The sequence below is a fragment of the Lynx rufus genome, unplaced genomic scaffold (assembly GCF_022079265.1).
Source record: "Lynx rufus isolate CCGP_SWC_20201006 ecotype Redwood Valley unplaced genomic scaffold, mLynRuf1.p SCAF_43, whole genome shotgun sequence".
Lineage (NCBI taxonomy): Eukaryota > Metazoa > Chordata > Mammalia > Carnivora > Felidae > Lynx > Lynx rufus.
Genome location: NW_025814860.1, coordinates 2,036,862 through 2,053,816, shown reverse-complemented (window position 1 = coordinate 2,053,816; position 16,955 = coordinate 2,036,862). Strand labels below are relative to the sequence as shown.

At 51.8% G+C, this 16,955-nt stretch overlaps 1 protein-coding gene across 10 annotated transcripts in view; it reads right to left on the bottom strand.

Annotated features, from left to right (window-relative positions):
• NPRL3 (NPR3 like, GATOR1 complex subunit) overlaps window positions 1-16,955 on the bottom strand; it is a 44,984-nt gene that overhangs the window by 21,463 nt on the left and 6,566 nt on the right. For 3 of the 10 annotated variants that reach the window (XM_047097873.1, XM_047097878.1, XM_047097877.1), the window contains 2 exons: window positions 9,461-9,590; window positions 5,501-5,575 (listed from right to left, as the gene is read on the bottom strand). In XM_047097873.1, the coding sequence (XP_046953829.1) occupies window positions 5,501-5,575; window positions 9,461-9,590 (205 nt within the window). Of the gene's footprint in view, window positions 1-5,500; window positions 5,576-9,460; window positions 9,591-10,077; window positions 10,302-10,981; window positions 12,172-12,400; window positions 12,895-12,925; window positions 12,965-16,955 lie in introns of those variants that run through there. The other 7 variants (XM_047097872.1, XM_047097874.1, XM_047097871.1 and 4 more) reach the window with 6 other exon arrangements.

Here is a 16,955-nt window from a genome sequence, read left to right as displayed (position 1 = left end):
TAACTGGCCAACCATGACTCAGTGTCTCAGGAGGCCGAGAGGGCGGCCGAGTCATCTTAGGGGTGGAGGTGGGAGAAGGGACGCGTGGCACCGCTGATTAAAACCTCTGGAACTGCCTCCCCTCCTGTTTATCTGGCCGGCAGGGCCCTGCCCTCAGGGTGTTCACAGCCTGCCTTCTGGACCAAAACCCAACCCAGACGCACCACCTGGACTTGGAGAGATTTTCGAAACTCCTGGCCGATTTCACGCTCGCAAAGAGAACTCACACCTGGCAGCACACCTGTGCTGGAGAGAGGACTGGACACTGCTTTCAATGCTGGGCAGAAGCCCTGGCCCTTCGTGTCAAGGACAGCCCCTCAACAATGTTCCCCCACAAGATTACGGAACTGGAGGGCCTGGGTTATAAAGTATGTACACATGCTTTAAAACAACATACGCTTTTAGAAAAATCCATGTCAAAATACTCTCAGCGGCACAAGAGAAGAAGGGGATGATCCTGAGCACACGGCTGTTCCCTTGAACAGTAATCAACTCACACCTGAGAGCCTGACCCTATGCTCAAGATCCCACTGGCTGGGACAGGACCGTGTTTTAAGTCAGATGTCCAGGCCCACCTGTGCCATATTCCCAGGCGTGCAAGGGGGTGTGTTCACCCAGGCGAGGCCGGACGACCTACACTGACAGCGTGTGCTGGGGGGGTCCTGTTTGGCTTCACAGGCCGGGTACCACTCCAGGTACCTGCACAGCCCAAGGCTATGTGGCCACAATGGGAAAGCTAGCACCTCGGAATTGCCCGGTCTTGAGCGGGAGCTCTGAGAAATGCCACATTTGCCCCACAGGTGATGTGAAACAGCAGGAAATTTAGGGTATCGCCTGTGAGACTTTCTTGCTCCCCAAAACATGTACCCAAATGTAATGAGGCCTTCGGAGCAAATGTCCAATTTGCAAGCAATACATGAAATGAAGAGGAAGCAGGATGAGATGAATCCCAACATGGAACATTCAGTAGGACAATGTGAGAGGAGAGTCCTAGGCTGGCAGAGACCTACTGGTTCTCATCCTGGTCCAGGCCCACTGGAAAAATATGGCAAATGAAGAAAGTTTCGATCGACTAGGCACCAGGTGACAACAAACGATGGCCAATTTTGTCAGGTGTGAGAGGGTATCGTGTTATAAAATAAACGTCCGTACTTTACAGAGATGTTGTCCGAAGTACACAGAAGTAAACAGACATGAGGTCTAGGACTTGAAACACATGAGCAACAGGTGGGGTAGAGAAGCCAGGGTGGCCAGGTGACGGCTGTGGGACAGCAGAGACGGGTGTAAGAGGGTTATCAAACTACTGTCACTGATCTGGGGTTTGTTTAAAACTTTTCAAAGTAAAAAACAAAAGTATACATTTTTATAAGACTACTAAAAAGGAGGAAAAAAACCTGTCTACCCTAAAATACCAAACCTTTACATTACTGAAACTTCCTCCCATTCTTCGACATCATGGCCTAGGCTACATGAAGCCCTGCACCACCTCGTTTCCTGCTGCTTCTACCCGGCAGCAGTCCTCTCTACTCCTCCAGGCTCGGGCCTCCCCTACTCCCTGACTCTAACAGCCCAGCATTGCCAGGAAAATAATCGCCACTTTGTCGAACCCTTCCCCAACTACTGGACATCAGAATGAACCTCCGGCCTCATTTTTATTACAAAAGCCTTCACACAACTTTAAAACCGGCTTGTTTTGACTGCTATATCCAAGGGTGTCACACATTCTGCTATCACGGGCTGTTCCCCAGAGAAGAGGGCCCGCCTGCCCCTGTCCAGGGCGGGGCCATGGCTGCTTCTCACCACCCATCTCACAGAGGCTGCCGGTACTGACATGTGCAGAGCATTCGCCAGGATTTTTGGTCTTTGGTTTCTTACTTGAATTCTCTCTCTGGATGTCTGCATTATGTCATTTCGCAAGGCAGACCCTTGTACTACTTACACTGTGAAAATGCAAAAACTATAAAAATGAAAGTCTCCTCTTAGCACCTCACACCTCAGGGACAGCCACTGTTAAGCAATCATTTTGTCTTAACATGCAGGTTTTTTTTTTCTTTTTTTAGTGTTTTATTTTGAAGAGAGAGAGAGAGAGAGAGAGACAGTGCAAGTGGGGGAGGGGCAGAGAGAGAGGGAAACACAGAATCTGAAGCAGGCTCCAGGCTCTGAGCTGTCAGCACAGAGCCCCATGCAGGGCTCAAACTCACAAGTGGTGAAATCATGACCTGAGCCAAAGTCAGATGCTTAACCAACTGAGCCACCCAGGCGCCCCAGAAGGCCTATTTTAAAAATTAAGCTCCGGGACGCCCGGGTGGCTCAGCCGGTTAAGTGTCAACTTCAGCTCAGGTCATGATCTCGTGGTTTGTGGGTTCGAGCCCCGCATCGGGTTCTGTGCAGACAGCTCGGAGCCTGGAGCCTGCTTCAGATTCCGTGTCTCCCCTCTCTCTGCCCCTCCCATGCTCATGCTCTGTCTCTGTTTCTCAATAATAAATAAATGTTAACAAAAAAATTTTTTTTAATTAAGCTCCATTATAAAGGAGGTTTTCTCTGACATTATTTTGGTTTTGAGCCATTCATGCAGTGAATGTGGTATGGGCCACACACACAAAAACTCTCAACATAAAAAAGCACCTTGAGACTTAGAATGATACCCAATTTTACAGGTGCCCTCTCTGCTCAGCCTCATTTCTGCCACTCTGAAGGTTTTCTGTTTTCTTTGTCACTGAGATCCAGTCACTTTGGTCTGGGACACTTCTGTAAAAAGCCATCATGCAGATTACACGGGCTGAGACAGAAAGAACCACTGAATATTTTGGTGAAAACTGATAATGAGATATTTCAGAGAAATTCCATTATCTAACAGTTACTAAATATAAATAAATTTTCTAGGTAATTCAAAGTCCTTTCATAATATTAGCCGTTTCTACCCAGGAATGCTTTTTATGCTTATTTGGATCCCTTATATTTTGACAGCTTTATTGAAAAGAAATTTCCTCTGACACAACTTCAGACAGCACTGGCAACTGCCTTAAGAAACTATCAGTTTCGGGGCGCCTGGGGGGCTCAGTCAGTTGAGCATCTGACTTTGGCTCAGGTTACGATCTCACGGTTCACGGGTTCGAGCTCCCACGTCAGGAGCTGTACCCTGGCAGGGGAGGAAACCCAAACACCACAGCCCAGGGACTCAGTTGGGAAGAACTTCTAGGTTCTTCTGTTCAGGTGAAGCTGACCGCTTGGGTGAGCCGACTGGCCATCCCTCCCTCCATCACAGTGAACCCAAAGAACAGCAGGTTAAGGAGGCACCAGCAGGGCGAGGAGAGGCACTAATGCACAAGACCAGCGGTCTCAGGCCTTCCCCTTCCCTTCTCCCCATCCACTCTGCAAAGGGGAAGCAACTACATGGGACAAAGGAAGACGGAAAGGTAGAAAGAAGGGAGCAAGGCAAGAGAGGGAGGAAGCAGACAGAAGCCGTACAGGATGGTTACCTGGGGGCAAGCTCACCTGTATGGGAGGCGAGCTGGGGGCAGCACACAAGGACTAAAGGAAAGGTCCTGCATCTTGTGATGAGATGTCCTCACCACAGGGTCCACCAGCCCCCGCACAAGTGCCAGACGAGGACTCACAAATGGTGAAGGAACTCATCACCAGCAGACCGCCACTGCAGGAAGTACAGTCTTTCGGGCAGAAGGAAAATGACAGCAAACGGAAATGTGGATCTGGAAGCGAATGAGCAGCGCAAATAGTGACTGCATGGGTGAACACGTGATTCTCTTTCTTATTACGTATGTCTCTCAACAGTTAATGCCAGTATCCTGTGCGGTTTACGATACAGGCAAAGTAAAACGCAGGACAAGGTAGCACAGAGAGCAGAGAGGAGAAACGTGTGAATACTGATGTAAGGTTCTTATGTTACATGTGAAGTTATAGATGGACCTCTGAAAAGCTGATCTTGGTAAACTGAAGATGTTTACTAAAACGTTAATTAAAGGGGTGCCTGGGTGGCTCAGTCGGTTAAACATCCGACTTCGGCTCAGGTCATGATCTCGCAGTCCGTGAGTTCGAGCCCCGCATCAGGCTCTGTGCTGACAGCTCAGAGCCTGGAGCCTGCTTCAGATTCTGTGTCTCCCTCTCTCTCTGCCCCTACCCTGCTCGTGCTTTCTCTCTCAAAAATAAATAAACATTAAAAACAATTTTTTTAAAGAAACTATCAGCTTACACACATATATATATATATATACACATACACAAATACATATACACAGATACATATATATACATATACATATGTGTATACATATACATATATATACACACACGCATATATATATATATATACACACACACACACAAACATATATACACATAAAGGAAAATAACAATGTTGGTGAGGAGGTCGAGAAGTTGGAATGCTCACACATTGCTGGTGGGATGTAAAACAGGACCACCCCGGTGGAAAACAGTCTGGTGCTTCCTCCAAAGGCTATCATATGACCCTGGAATCCCACTCCCAGGTGTGCACGGTATACCGAGGAGAAATGAAAACGTGTCCACGCAAACATTTGGATACAAATGTCTATAACAGCACTGTTCACAATATTGTATTGTTGAACATATATTATTCTTTTATTTACTTATTTGAGAGACACAGAGAGAAAGAAAGAGAAAAAGAGAGAGAACGAGCGGGGAAGGTGCAGAGAGAGAGAGGGACAGAGGATATGAAGTGGGCTCTGTGCTGACAACAGAAAGTCCAATGCGGGGCTCGAATTCACAGACCATGAGATCATGACCTGAGCTGAAGTCAGATGCTTATCAACTGAGCCACCCAGGCACCCTGAACATATATTGTTCTTACTGGCTAAAAAGCAGAGACAACATAAACATGCATCAACACATGAATGGATAAACTGTGGTTCATCCATATAACACCATACGATTTGGCCATAAAAAGGAAGAAAGTCCTGATACATGGTACCACATGGGTGAACCTCAAAATCATTATGCTAAGTGAAAGAAGCCAGATACCAAAGGTCACGTATTATAGGACCCAATTTATATGAAAATGCAGAATAGGTAAATCCACAGACAGAAAGTAAACTGGTGGTTTCTAGGGGCTGAGAGAGGAGAGAAAATGAGATATAAGTGTTCTCCTTTTAGGGCAATGAAAATGTGCTGGAACTGACAGTGGTTACAAAACGTGGTTACTAGACGCCACCAAACCACACTTTAAAATGGTCAAAATGGTAAATTTTTGTTATGTGTATTTTGTCCAGAAAAAAAAAAGGGGGGGGGAGCATACTAAGGGTAAACTCTTCCAGCAGCTCAGGAGGAGCTTGGCAGTAGCTGGGTCAGCTCAGCAGTCTGAGCTCGGAGCCAACCACTCACCAGAAGTGAGCTGCTGCTACTCTTCCCTGACCCTCCTCCCTGATCTACCCACCTGTGCTCTTCAGCCATTTGCACACTCACTCACCCTCAGTGCAAACACCACATTAAAAAGAATCATGGTGGGAGCTTCCCTCTTTGGAGATGGATCTGTTTTTGAGACCTGTAGAAGAAACGTAATTCTAATGAATGAGAGTTACCATGTTCCAAGAAATATCTTGTTTAGTGCTATTCTTCAGGCATGGGAAAAGGTTCCAGAATATACCCAACCCTGAGAAAAACAGAGCCCTAGGGTCTTGGAGAAGTGATCAGCAGCCCTGTAGAGGCAAGCACTGGCAGCATAGACAGACTGAGACACAGGTGAGACAAGAGTGGGAAGGTCAGTGCTATGACCCAAAGTGACAAGACCACCCCAGTCAATGGAGGGGAGCTGAGGTGTCCACACGAGACAAGATGGGGAGAGGTTCAAGCAAACGGGGTGTTCTCTGCCAAGACTCTCCGTCACTCAGTGGTGTTTCCAGTGTCAACCTGGGTCCTCCCAGGCTGTCTCGGCCCGGTATGGCAACCACTCAGGACAATTAAGAGACAAGATAATGCTCAGAGCCAGCAAAGACCAAGCTGCCGTTCTGTCATCCAGCCAGCCAGCCCAGTTCACAAACACCAAGGTGAATACCAGTGTTGCCACCAGGGGGCATAGGAGTTTGGGGGGGGGCGGGGGAGGGGAGGGAGTGCACATCTCCCTGGGTCATCCCAAATGGGCTCTTCATCCCTGCTTGCCACTCCAGTTCTGTAGGGTATAACTCCTGACAAGCTGTCAGATCTCCCCTCTGTCACTCACAGGTCATCAGTGGGGACTGAGCCCTGTCTCCAGGGGCCTCGGTAAAGAGGAAGGATGCCACCCACCCGTGGGGCCTGGTGCATGGCCCCACATCCCGGCACCCCCAACTGCCTCAGAAGCTCCTTCCATGGGCTGATTCATGGAAAAGATTTGAGGACTGCAATCTCTGGGTCATATAAATGGAGCTAAATCTTATACTGTCTTATCAAAGACCTGATTCTGCCTGAGTGCAAAGGACTGACTGGCAGGTTCTGCTGTGCAAATTCCCTTGGGTGATGGTACATTGGATCTTGTTAAAACCCCTCAGTACTGTACCATTTCATTCATCACAGAATGCACATAGAGGGTTTAGCACAAGAGAAAGAACTAAACTAATAATATTTGCTATGGTATCATCTAAGAGTAAGAAAAAATACTTGCACCACTTTAGAAACAGACATCTGAGATATAAAAGGGAAGGCCACATTCAGGAGAGACCCGAAATGGGGCAAGAACTGAAACCACAGGAGGCCTGTGAGAGTGTGCAGCGGACAGCAAGCACCAGGTCAGGTCTGCCGCACAAAGGCTGCCTTCACCGGAGCCAGCGTGGGCCACAGGCTCCACAAGGGCCTCAGAAACAGTGTGGGCCATGTCTGCCCGGGGAGAACCTTACCTGCCGGGGAGGGCCATACCTGCCTAGGAAGGCCATACCTGTCCGGGGAGAACCCTACCTGCCTGGGGAGGGCCACACCTGCCCGGGGAGAACCCTACCTGCCCGGGGAGGGCCATATCTGCCTGGGAAGAACCCTACCTATCCAGGGACAGCCATACCTGCCCAGGAAGGACCATACCTTCCCGGGGAGAACCCTACCTGCCCGGGGAGGGCCATACCTGCCCGGGGAGAACCCTACCTGCCCGGGGAGGGCCATATCTGCCTGGGAAGAACCCTACCTATCCAGGGACAGCCATACCTGCCCAGGAAGGACCATACCTTCCCGGGGAGAACCCTACCTGCCCGGGGAGGGCCACACCTGCCCGGGGAGAACCCTACCTGCCCGGGGAGGGCCACACCTGCCCGGGGAGAACCCTACCTGCCCAGGGAGGGCCATATCTGCCTGGGAAGAACCCTACCTATCCAGGGAGAGCCATACCTGCCCAGGAAGGACCATACCTTCCCGGGGAGAACCCTACCTGCCCGGGGAGGGCCACACCTGCCCGGGGAGAACCCTACCTGCCCAGGGAGGGCCATACCTTCCCGGGGAGAACCCTACCTGCCCGGGGAGGGCCACACCTGCCCGGGGAGAACCCTACCTGCCCGGGGAGGGCCATATCTGCCTGGGAAGAACCCTACCTATCCAGGGAGAGCCATACCTGCCCAGGAAGGACCATACCTTCCCGGGGAGAACCCTACCTGCCCAGGGAGGGCCACACCTGCCCGGGGAGAACCCTACCTGCCCGGGGAGGGCCACACCTGCCCGGGGAGAACCCTACCTGCCCAGGGAGGGCCATATCTGCCTGGGAAGAACCCTACCTATCCAGGGAGAGCCATACCTGCCCAGGAAGGACCATACCTTCCCGGGAAGAACCCTACCTGCCCGGGGAGGGCCACACCTGCCCGGGGAGAACCCTACCTGTCCGGGGAGGGCCATACCTGACCGGGGAGAACCCTACCTGCCTGGGGAGGGCCACACCTGCCTGGGGAGAACCCTACCTGCCCGGGGAGGGCCATATCTGCCTGGGAAGAACCCTACCTATCCAGGGAGAGCCATACCTGCCCAGGAAGGACCATACCTTCCCGGGGAGAACCCTACCTGCCCGGGGAGGGCCACACCTGCCCGGGGAGAACCTTACCTGCCCGGGGAGGGCCACACCTGCCCGGGGAGAACCCTACCTGCCCAGGGAGGGCCATATCTGCCTGGGAAGAACCCTACCTGCCTGGGGAGGGCCATACCTGCCCGGGGAGAACCCTACCTGCCCGGGGAGGGCCATATCTGCCTGGGAAGAACCCTACCTATCCAGGGAGAGCCATACCTGCCCAGGAAGGACCATACCTTCCCGGGGAGAACCCTACCTGCCCGGGGAGGGCCACACCTGCCCGGGGAGAACCCTACCTGCCCAGGGAGGGCCATACCTTCCCGGGGAGAACCCTACCTGCCCGGGGAGGGCCACACCTGCCCGGGGAGAACCCTACCTGCCCGGGGAGGGCCATATCTGCCTGGGAAGAACCCTACCTATCCAGGGAGAGCCATACCTGCCCAGGAAGGACCATACCTTCCCGGGGAGAACCCTACCTGCCCAGGGAGGGCCACACCTGCCCGGGGAGAACCCTACCTGCCCGGGGAGGGCCACACCTGCCCGGGGAGAACCCTACCTGCCCAGGGAGGGCCATATCTGCCTGGGAAGAACCCTACCTATCCAGGGAGAGCCATACCTGCCCAGGAAGGACCATACCTTCCCGGGAAGAACCCTACCTGCCCGGGGAGGGCCACACCTGCCCGGGGAGAACCCTACCTGTCCGGGGAGGGCCATACCTGACCGGGGAGAACCCTACCTGCCTGGGGAGGGCCACACCTGCCTGGGGAGAACCCTACCTGCCCGGGGAGGGCCATATCTGCCTGGGAAGAACCCTACCTATCCAGGGAGAGCCATACCTGCCCAGGAAGGACCATACCTTCCCGGGGAGAACCCTACCTGCCCGGGGAGGGCCACACCTGCCCGGGGAGAACCTTACCTGCCCGGGGAGGGCCACACCTGCCCGGGGAGAACCCTACCTGCCCAGGGAGGGCCATATCTGCCTGGGAAGAACCCTACCTGCCTGGGGAGGGCCATACCTGCCCGGGGAGAACCCTACCTGCCCGGGGAGGGCCATATCTGCCTGGGAAGAACCCTACCTATCCAGGGAGAGCCATACCTGCCCAGGAAGGACCATACCTTCCCGGGGAGAACCCTACCTGCCCGGGGAGGGCCACACCTGCCCGGGGAGAACCCTACCTGCCCGGGGAGGGCCACACCTGCCCGGGGAGAACCCTACATGCCCGGGGAGGGCCATACCTGCCCGGGGAGAACCCTACCTGCCCGGGGAGGGCCATATCTGCCTGGGAAGAACCCTACCTATCCAGGGAGAGCCATACCTGCCCAGGAAGGACCATACCTTCCCGGGGAGAACCCTACCTGCCCGGGGAGGGCCATACCTGCCCGGGGAGAACCCTACCTGCCCAGGGAGGGCCATACCTGCCCCAGAGCATGCTGCAGCAGTGTCGGGTGCCCAACAAACCGCACGTTATCAATCTTCAGTTCAAATTTTTGGCCACACATTTCAGACTTGGTTGCCAAAATTGTTGCGAGAATGACATCCGAAAACCTTAAAATTATAAAAGGGTAGAGTGGAAATAAGTAAACAAAGCGTCACAGCACCACACCCACCTGCCCTCAGAGAGGAAAGGTCTCAGGACATGGCAGCTTCGTGCGTGGAGTGGTCAACCCCCACTGCTGACTTGGAGATTTCTATCAGTTTCCCTTTTGAAGCAATCCCCAAGATCAGGGACATAAAATCACCAGAATTACAAGGTAAAAGGCATGAGAAGCATAGGCTGAAGGCACATGCTGTCATTTCTCGGCATGCTCTATGAAATTCAGGACAGAAACGAGTTGCAGTTTGCTTTTAAAGGGAGGACAACAGCTGGAGCTGGCACTGCCCTGAGAAGCCACTCACTGAGGCTCACAGATGTATTGGGGGGTTCCCCCAACTGGCCCAGGTTTGCCAGGCTGCACCCCACAACCCCCAGGACCTCCCATCCCCAGGTGTGTGAAGGGCGAGGGGACAACACTAACTGCAGTGTGTTAATTACCTTCCTCACAGCACGGCTGTCTGGCTGTTTCCTCATCTGAGTTCTTACTAGGGATGAAACTTCTAAGATATGCAAAATATGCAGAACCAACGATATGATAGAAATGTGGGGGCACACAGGACTGGAGGCCATGGAAAAGGAGGAATGGCTGCAGTGCGACAGCAGCTCTGGATGCAATCTCTGTAAAACTGCAGAGCTCGCTCCTTTTCAAGATGCATCTGCACCCTCGTGTCTCCCCACCAGCGGCCCTGTTCCTTCCTGCCCAAAGCGGTCCAGATAAGGGAAAGGCACCACAGGGAGGAGACTGCTGGGGGGTGCAGTGTCGAGTCTTATCTCAGAGCCCAGGCTCCAGGGGCCTGCACTCTAGAAACAGTGATGAACCATATATGATCTGGAGCCAGAAGGGAGACAAGACTGGTGCTCATTTCTCCACCTGGAAAAAGCATTTCTAACATCCAGGTCAGAAGGGCACACTGTGTTGGGGAAGGAGGCTCCACCTCCCCCAAGGCCACACTCTACCCCTGGGCAGGGAGACCCCTAAACTCCCGAATAGGGCAACGAGGACAGACACGCAATGTGCATCCTGGACCTTCACTGAGGAGCTCCAGTGAATCAGGGACTGCACCAGATGTCTCTCTCCTGGAGGAACCACAATGGGGGGAAGAGACTAACACCTTAACACTCCAAAGGGGAAGGTCTGCTGTGGACTGCTGCTGCAGTTCAGCCCTGAAAGAGCAAATGACTTTGATATAAAATGATCTAGGAAGGGGGGGGGTCGCTGCTTCGGGCTCCTTACACTCGGCAGGCCTCAAAGTCTAACACTAGAGGCTAACTTGGAACCAGCCTGGAGCAAGAACCTTGTGGTGCTCAACCACCACGCGGACAAAAGCAAGACAGGCAGCACCTCCGCAGCAGGCAGGCCGGGCCTAGCACTGCCAAGGGGGGCTGGTCACGGTGGCTTCCAGCCTTCCTCCAGGACCAACTCGGTCCTCCAGGTATCCACACAAACCAGATGCAGGGGGGTTGGTCAGAACGGGCTGCCTTGCCTCTTGCACAGTCAGGACTGCAGTTGGACCTCCTGACACCGATGTTGTCAGAAACATTCTGGCAAACTTGGAACCCACAGCCCAAGCCCTTGGCTGCCCAGCGTGCGTCGCTCCTTCCCAGGAATACCGCTCTCTGGAGTGAATAAACCAGAGACGGCGGCAGATTCCAGAGCATTAGACCAAAGGCATTATTACATGCTTTCTTCAAAAACTCTAAATGGGTCACTCTGCCCTGTAACTCCCATCTGAGGGTTACAGTGACGGTGAGGGAGGGCTTCAGAATGATAAACCCCTAACAAATACTTCTGCTCTCGTAACTGATTCAATGCCAACACTGCACACCCTATGTGAACAAACACTACCCCTCCACGGACAGTGATAACGGATAGGAAAACAACTTCCTACCATTCCAGAAGGTTCGCTTTTTCTTGTGATACCCACAATCTCCACTAAAAACCTCTGCTCTGTCACAAAAAGCCATAGACAGGCCTCAGCCCTGGCCTTCAGCCACCAAACCAGGAACCTAAGTTTGGCTGTGAGGTGAGTCCCGAGATTCAGAGGCAAACAGTAGTGGCCCAGTTCACATTTATAAATATCCAAATCCAAAATGTGTCTTTCCAGGAGCCAAATAAAAAGCACTTCCCCCTCTAGATTCAGAAAGGACAGAACAGAGGGAACCAACTGGAGAGCCATGTACTACTGAAGTTAAAAGCCACACTGCGCTGAGTGGCCCTTTGAGGAGGCCTCTCTAGGGTGGCGAGTGGGAGGGTGTTAGGCTGCTCTGCCTGACTGAGCTGGTCTGGACCACACAAGGATCCACTCACTGCAGCCTAACATTACACATTTATGATTTTAGCAAATGCTTGAGGGGCTTATACTTTCTGTACTGTGTGTGCTGACATAACATGCCCAAAGTCACAGAGTCTGTCATGAGATTTAGGGGAAGGGGACACAACTGACATAAATAGCAAAGTAAAACAAAAACAAGTGACAATATTTGTTTCCAAAAATAAAAGCACTTAACATGAATTAGCCCAGCTGGAAAACAGGGAAAACCTTCTATTTCTGCCGGAATATTCAGGAACAGGACTTTTTCTCTGCCTTGGCAAAAAAAAAAAAAAAAAAAAGAGAAAAAGAAAAAGGGCCGGGGAGAGGGAGAGGCAGCATAGAAGGGAACTCAACTCTGCCCCCTCCTGTTTTGGGGGGCTCACGGATATCCTATGCATCTCCAACCCCCAGGGGGATGCCCCATCAAGGGGACAGAGGGACCCACTTACCCACACCCTCCTGGAGAAGTGCCATATAAACTCCACAGGAACATTCTTGCCTCTAATGGGCACACACAACAGCATCTAAGCCCAAGGACCACATTTAGCACCCAGCCCTTGAGAGAGGCCTCCTGTAACTCCTCTGAGAAATGAAGGGAAGAAGCAACGATCAGAGGTCTCTCTTGGAGGCTGGCTAGGGAGAGGAGGAGCCTGTTCCTGCTTGCCTACCACCTTCATGGGGCCACTGGTGCCTGCCTGGAGGAGGGGAGGTCTACGTGCATGCCTGGTCCCAGAAGTCTCCCTGGTACCAGCCAAACTCGCCTTGGCCTCTCAGGTAATGTGGAATAGCTAAATAACTCCAGGTGGAGAAAGGGCAGGGGCACTCATGAGGGATCAGGCAGTGAGGTCCAAGCCAGAGCCTGTGTGCCTCGTTAGTCATTTTTCAACACTGAGGGCAATCAGTTAAGCACAATTATAAGAAGAGAAGGCAGCAAGAATCAAGACAGAAAGGTGGCGGAGAAGTCTTGGGCTTACCCTGCAACCAATCGCTCATCGGTTGGAGGACATGGCTCGCTGGAATGGGAACAGGACCATCAAGACCAAACAAACACACTGATTTTAAAAATCATGAATAGTTACAAGGCTGTTTTATTAAAACAAGTGTTAAAGTCTAGCAAAAGTACCACCGTAAGCATTAACTGCTGAGGGCAAGGCTAAGCAACTTACCGGACAAGAAAAAAGACACAGACACTCGCCACGTTGAAGACTTACCACAGTTTCCTCACAAAAGCTCAAACTCCCACGTGTAAACAGAGCCTGGGCACAAGTGAGTGTCTGTCTTCAGAAGCAAGAGCAAGGCTGAAAGACCCGGGTCAGAGCCCAACACCACACGTATTCACTTGACACCCATGCACGAGCATTTCATCTTTCTGATGAAACCATCTCAGTAAGATCCAGGGAGATCGCCACAGGGAAAAGCCTTATAAACACTGTAGAATGCAGTGAACATCGCAGCCCCACGTCTTGAGATGCCGTAACCGTCTGCAAAACCAAACTCAGCATGCCTCTGCACAGCACAGGACGGCAGGCCCTTCGGCAGCAAATCTGTACGTGATGGATGAGGCCTCTGTGCTATGAACTTTCGTTTTTCAGAGAGTATGTTTGAGAGAGTCAAGTTCGTCTGCAGAGGCCTGTGTTCTGGGACATGCTGCTTTCCCAGTACCCTGCAAACAGAGAGTAGGCCAGACCCCAGAGTGGAGACAACACTGGAGGGACAAGAGCCTGCCACGGCGCTGTGCCACCCTGCTGGGCCTGCTGCTCCCCACGGCTCTCACTGAGAAACGCCTAAGACCCACACCACAGAAACACACAACCAAGAGCCCCTTTTTTCAACAGCTCCCAAACTTCAGCTCATCAGTTTACATAATAAGAAAGGGGTAAGATGTTTTGTGGACTTTCCAAGATCACCCAGCAAGTCAGAATCCCTAGAAGCCCTACTGCAACTCCTACCACCTTTATCTTCGACGATCAAACAAGTCCCAACGAAATCCCTCTAGTTTCAAAAGAGAAGAAGCATCTGGGGCTTCCAAGTGTCAGCAGTGCTCTATTTCCACCCTGGGCTGTGGAGGTGACAGGTCAGACCCCGCTGGCATGTTTCGTTTTGTTTTGTTTTTAAGTTCATTTATTTATCTTTGAGAGAGAAAGGAACGTGACCAGGGAAGGGGCAGAGAGAGAGGGAGAGAGAATCCCAAGCAGGCTCCACACTCAATACAGAGCCCGACGTGGGGCTCAATCCCACAAACTGTGAGATCATGACTTGTGCCGAAATCAAGAGTCAGACACTCAAACTGAGCCAGCCAGGTGCCGCCCCCCCCCCGCCTCCCCCCTTCAGTGGCATATCTTATGAACTTGTGTCTGCACCTCTGAGGGAGGCAGAGCCACCAACAAGTACTCTCCCCAAGGCACAGATGTTCCCATGATACCCAGACCTGGGAGGGGGAGGCAGAGGTGCCCTGCCACCCTCAGCATCTTACAAAGAGGCAAAACTGAGGCTCCTGGTCTAAGAAACATGCCCAAGATCATACCGTAGGATGCAAAATGGGAGTCACACCTGGAACCCTGAACCTGCACTGTCCCAACACGTTGCCTGCAGGCATGTGCCAGTGTGGACACACCAGTGTAGACTCAGTGACTGGGTCAGGAAAGGGGTGGGGGATGCCCAAGCTTGGGGACAACACTGCTTATCCACATTCCGTACACTGACCTCAGCTCTAGGAAAGAGGGGCACCTTTTTTACTTACTTACTTATTTATTTATTTCTGGGGGGCGGGGGGGGGGGAGAGAGAGAAAGCATGAACAAGGGAGGACAGAGAGAGAGACAGGGAGGGAGAATCCCAAGCAGGCTCTGTACTGCCAGCACCAGAGCCCAACGCGGGACTCGAACCCATAAAACATAAGACCATGATCTGAGCCGAAATCAAGAGCCGGACGGTGAACCGACTGAGCCGCCAGTCCACCTGCACAAGGGGCTTCCAAGCGTCAGCAGTGCTCTAACACATGTCCAGCTGCACACTAGTAGAAGCAAAGCTGTCGAGAGAGGCCTGGTGGAGCCCCGTGTGCACCTGGTGTAGAGGACCCAGCTTGCCTGGCTGAGGTTCTCATCAGCTGAGGGTGTGAACATGCCAAAAAGCTGGACCCACTGCTTAGAGAAAGGTGGCCAAGGCTGAGGAGGGCAGCAGTGCCATCCGATCCCACCACTCCCTCAAGGCCAACCGAGAATCAAAAGGTTTTACAGTTCCGAGGTCTTCTGGATGATGTCTAAAGTAAAATGATTTCTGGGGCGCCTGGGTGGCTCTGTCGGTTGGGCGTCCGACTTCGGCTCAGGTCATGATCTCATGGTTTGTGAGTGTGAGCCTCGCGTCGGGCTCTGTGCTGACAGCTCAGAGCCTGGAACCTGCCTCAGATTCTGTGTCTTCCTCTCGCTCTGCCCCTCCCCTGCTCACGCTCTGTCTCTCTCTCACACACAAAACACACACACACACACACAAAAAAACATTTTAAAGTAAAATGATTTCTGAGTGTTCTGAAATAAAGTCAACTCTTCTCCAAGCTACCAGCTTCTCCTTCTAAGACGGTGCCCAGAACACTGCACGTTGGGAGGGATCGTGCCTTTGTGACAGACTCCAGGCTTTCTCCAAGACCTCTCTTGATGGTTTTTGCCCTGCCAGTGTCGGGGCTGCATAATGCTATGAAGCATGACCTCCGTGGTCCCTAACTCTCATCCAACAGAAACACTACAACGTTTCTAAATCTGAATTTCAAACCTTAAAGATAATGAACAATATCCATTTTATTCTTCTCTTCCTACTGAACTCTATATAAGTTTTTGTTAACCTGACAATTTTTATATCCTGAAACACATCTTTTTTTTTTTTTAATTTTTTCTTAACGTTTATTCATTTTTGAGAGACAGAGAGAGAGCATGAGCAGGGAAGGGCAGAGGGAGGGAGACACAGAATCTGAAGCAGGCTCCAGGCTCTGAGCTGTCAGCACAGAGCCCAATGCGGGGCTTGAACTCACAAACTGTGAGATCATGACCTGAGCTGAAGTCAGACACTCAACTGACTCTGAGCCACCCAGGCGCCCCTGAAACACATCATCTTAATGATTCACCTTATAAAACCAGCACACGCTCTAAGCCAGTGCGGTCCAACAGAAGTTTCTACAGTGGTGGAGATACTCTAAATCTGAACCATTCAGTACAGTAGCCATGAGTTGCCTGTGGCCCCGGAGAATTAAAATGCAGCTAGTATAATGGAGGAACTAAATTTCATTTCATTTCAATTTAAATGATGACTTTAACACAGGGCACCAAAGGTCTACATTCTCACTCCTCTGAGGCCGTGGACGTCTTCCACCACACGCACACATTACACAAGTGGCCTGTTAACATCGTTTCAATCTAACAAAACAATGCTCAGGACCATTCTCCTGGTTTCACAAGAAAAGCCCCTTCAAGAAGACAATCAAGGAGAACACAGACAAAAGGTACGATGCACCTTAACTGTACTGCTTTGGAAGATGTCTGAGCCACAGCAGGGTTCCCCCAGGTGTCAGAGGCTTTGGCAGGCCAATGGGACAAAAAAAAGCTGGGTATTAACCCGTATCTCTGAAAACACAGCAGGTGGGGAGTGCTGTCATGTGCTAAAATTACCAAATGAAGTAATTCTTAAGTTTAATCAGACAGAGTATAAGGAACCAGCTCTTCTTACTGAACAAGCTTATCAGAGAATTCTGATAGACCCACAATGCCTCACTCCCTTCCTACGGTTTTTCCCCTTCTGTATGCTACATATGAAAATAATTCCCTAAAAAACATCTTCTTAGTCTTTTATTACAGGCCTCCGAGAGCTAACTCCAGGGCTCAGGGGCTGCCAGCCTCCTAGGAAAGCCACACAGACTGCTCCAATGGCACTTCCTGCTTCAGCAGCCCGACCCTCAAACCTATGGAGCTTGGAGGGAGAAGGGCAGGCCAGCCCTGCTCTAAATGAATCTATGCTGCAGG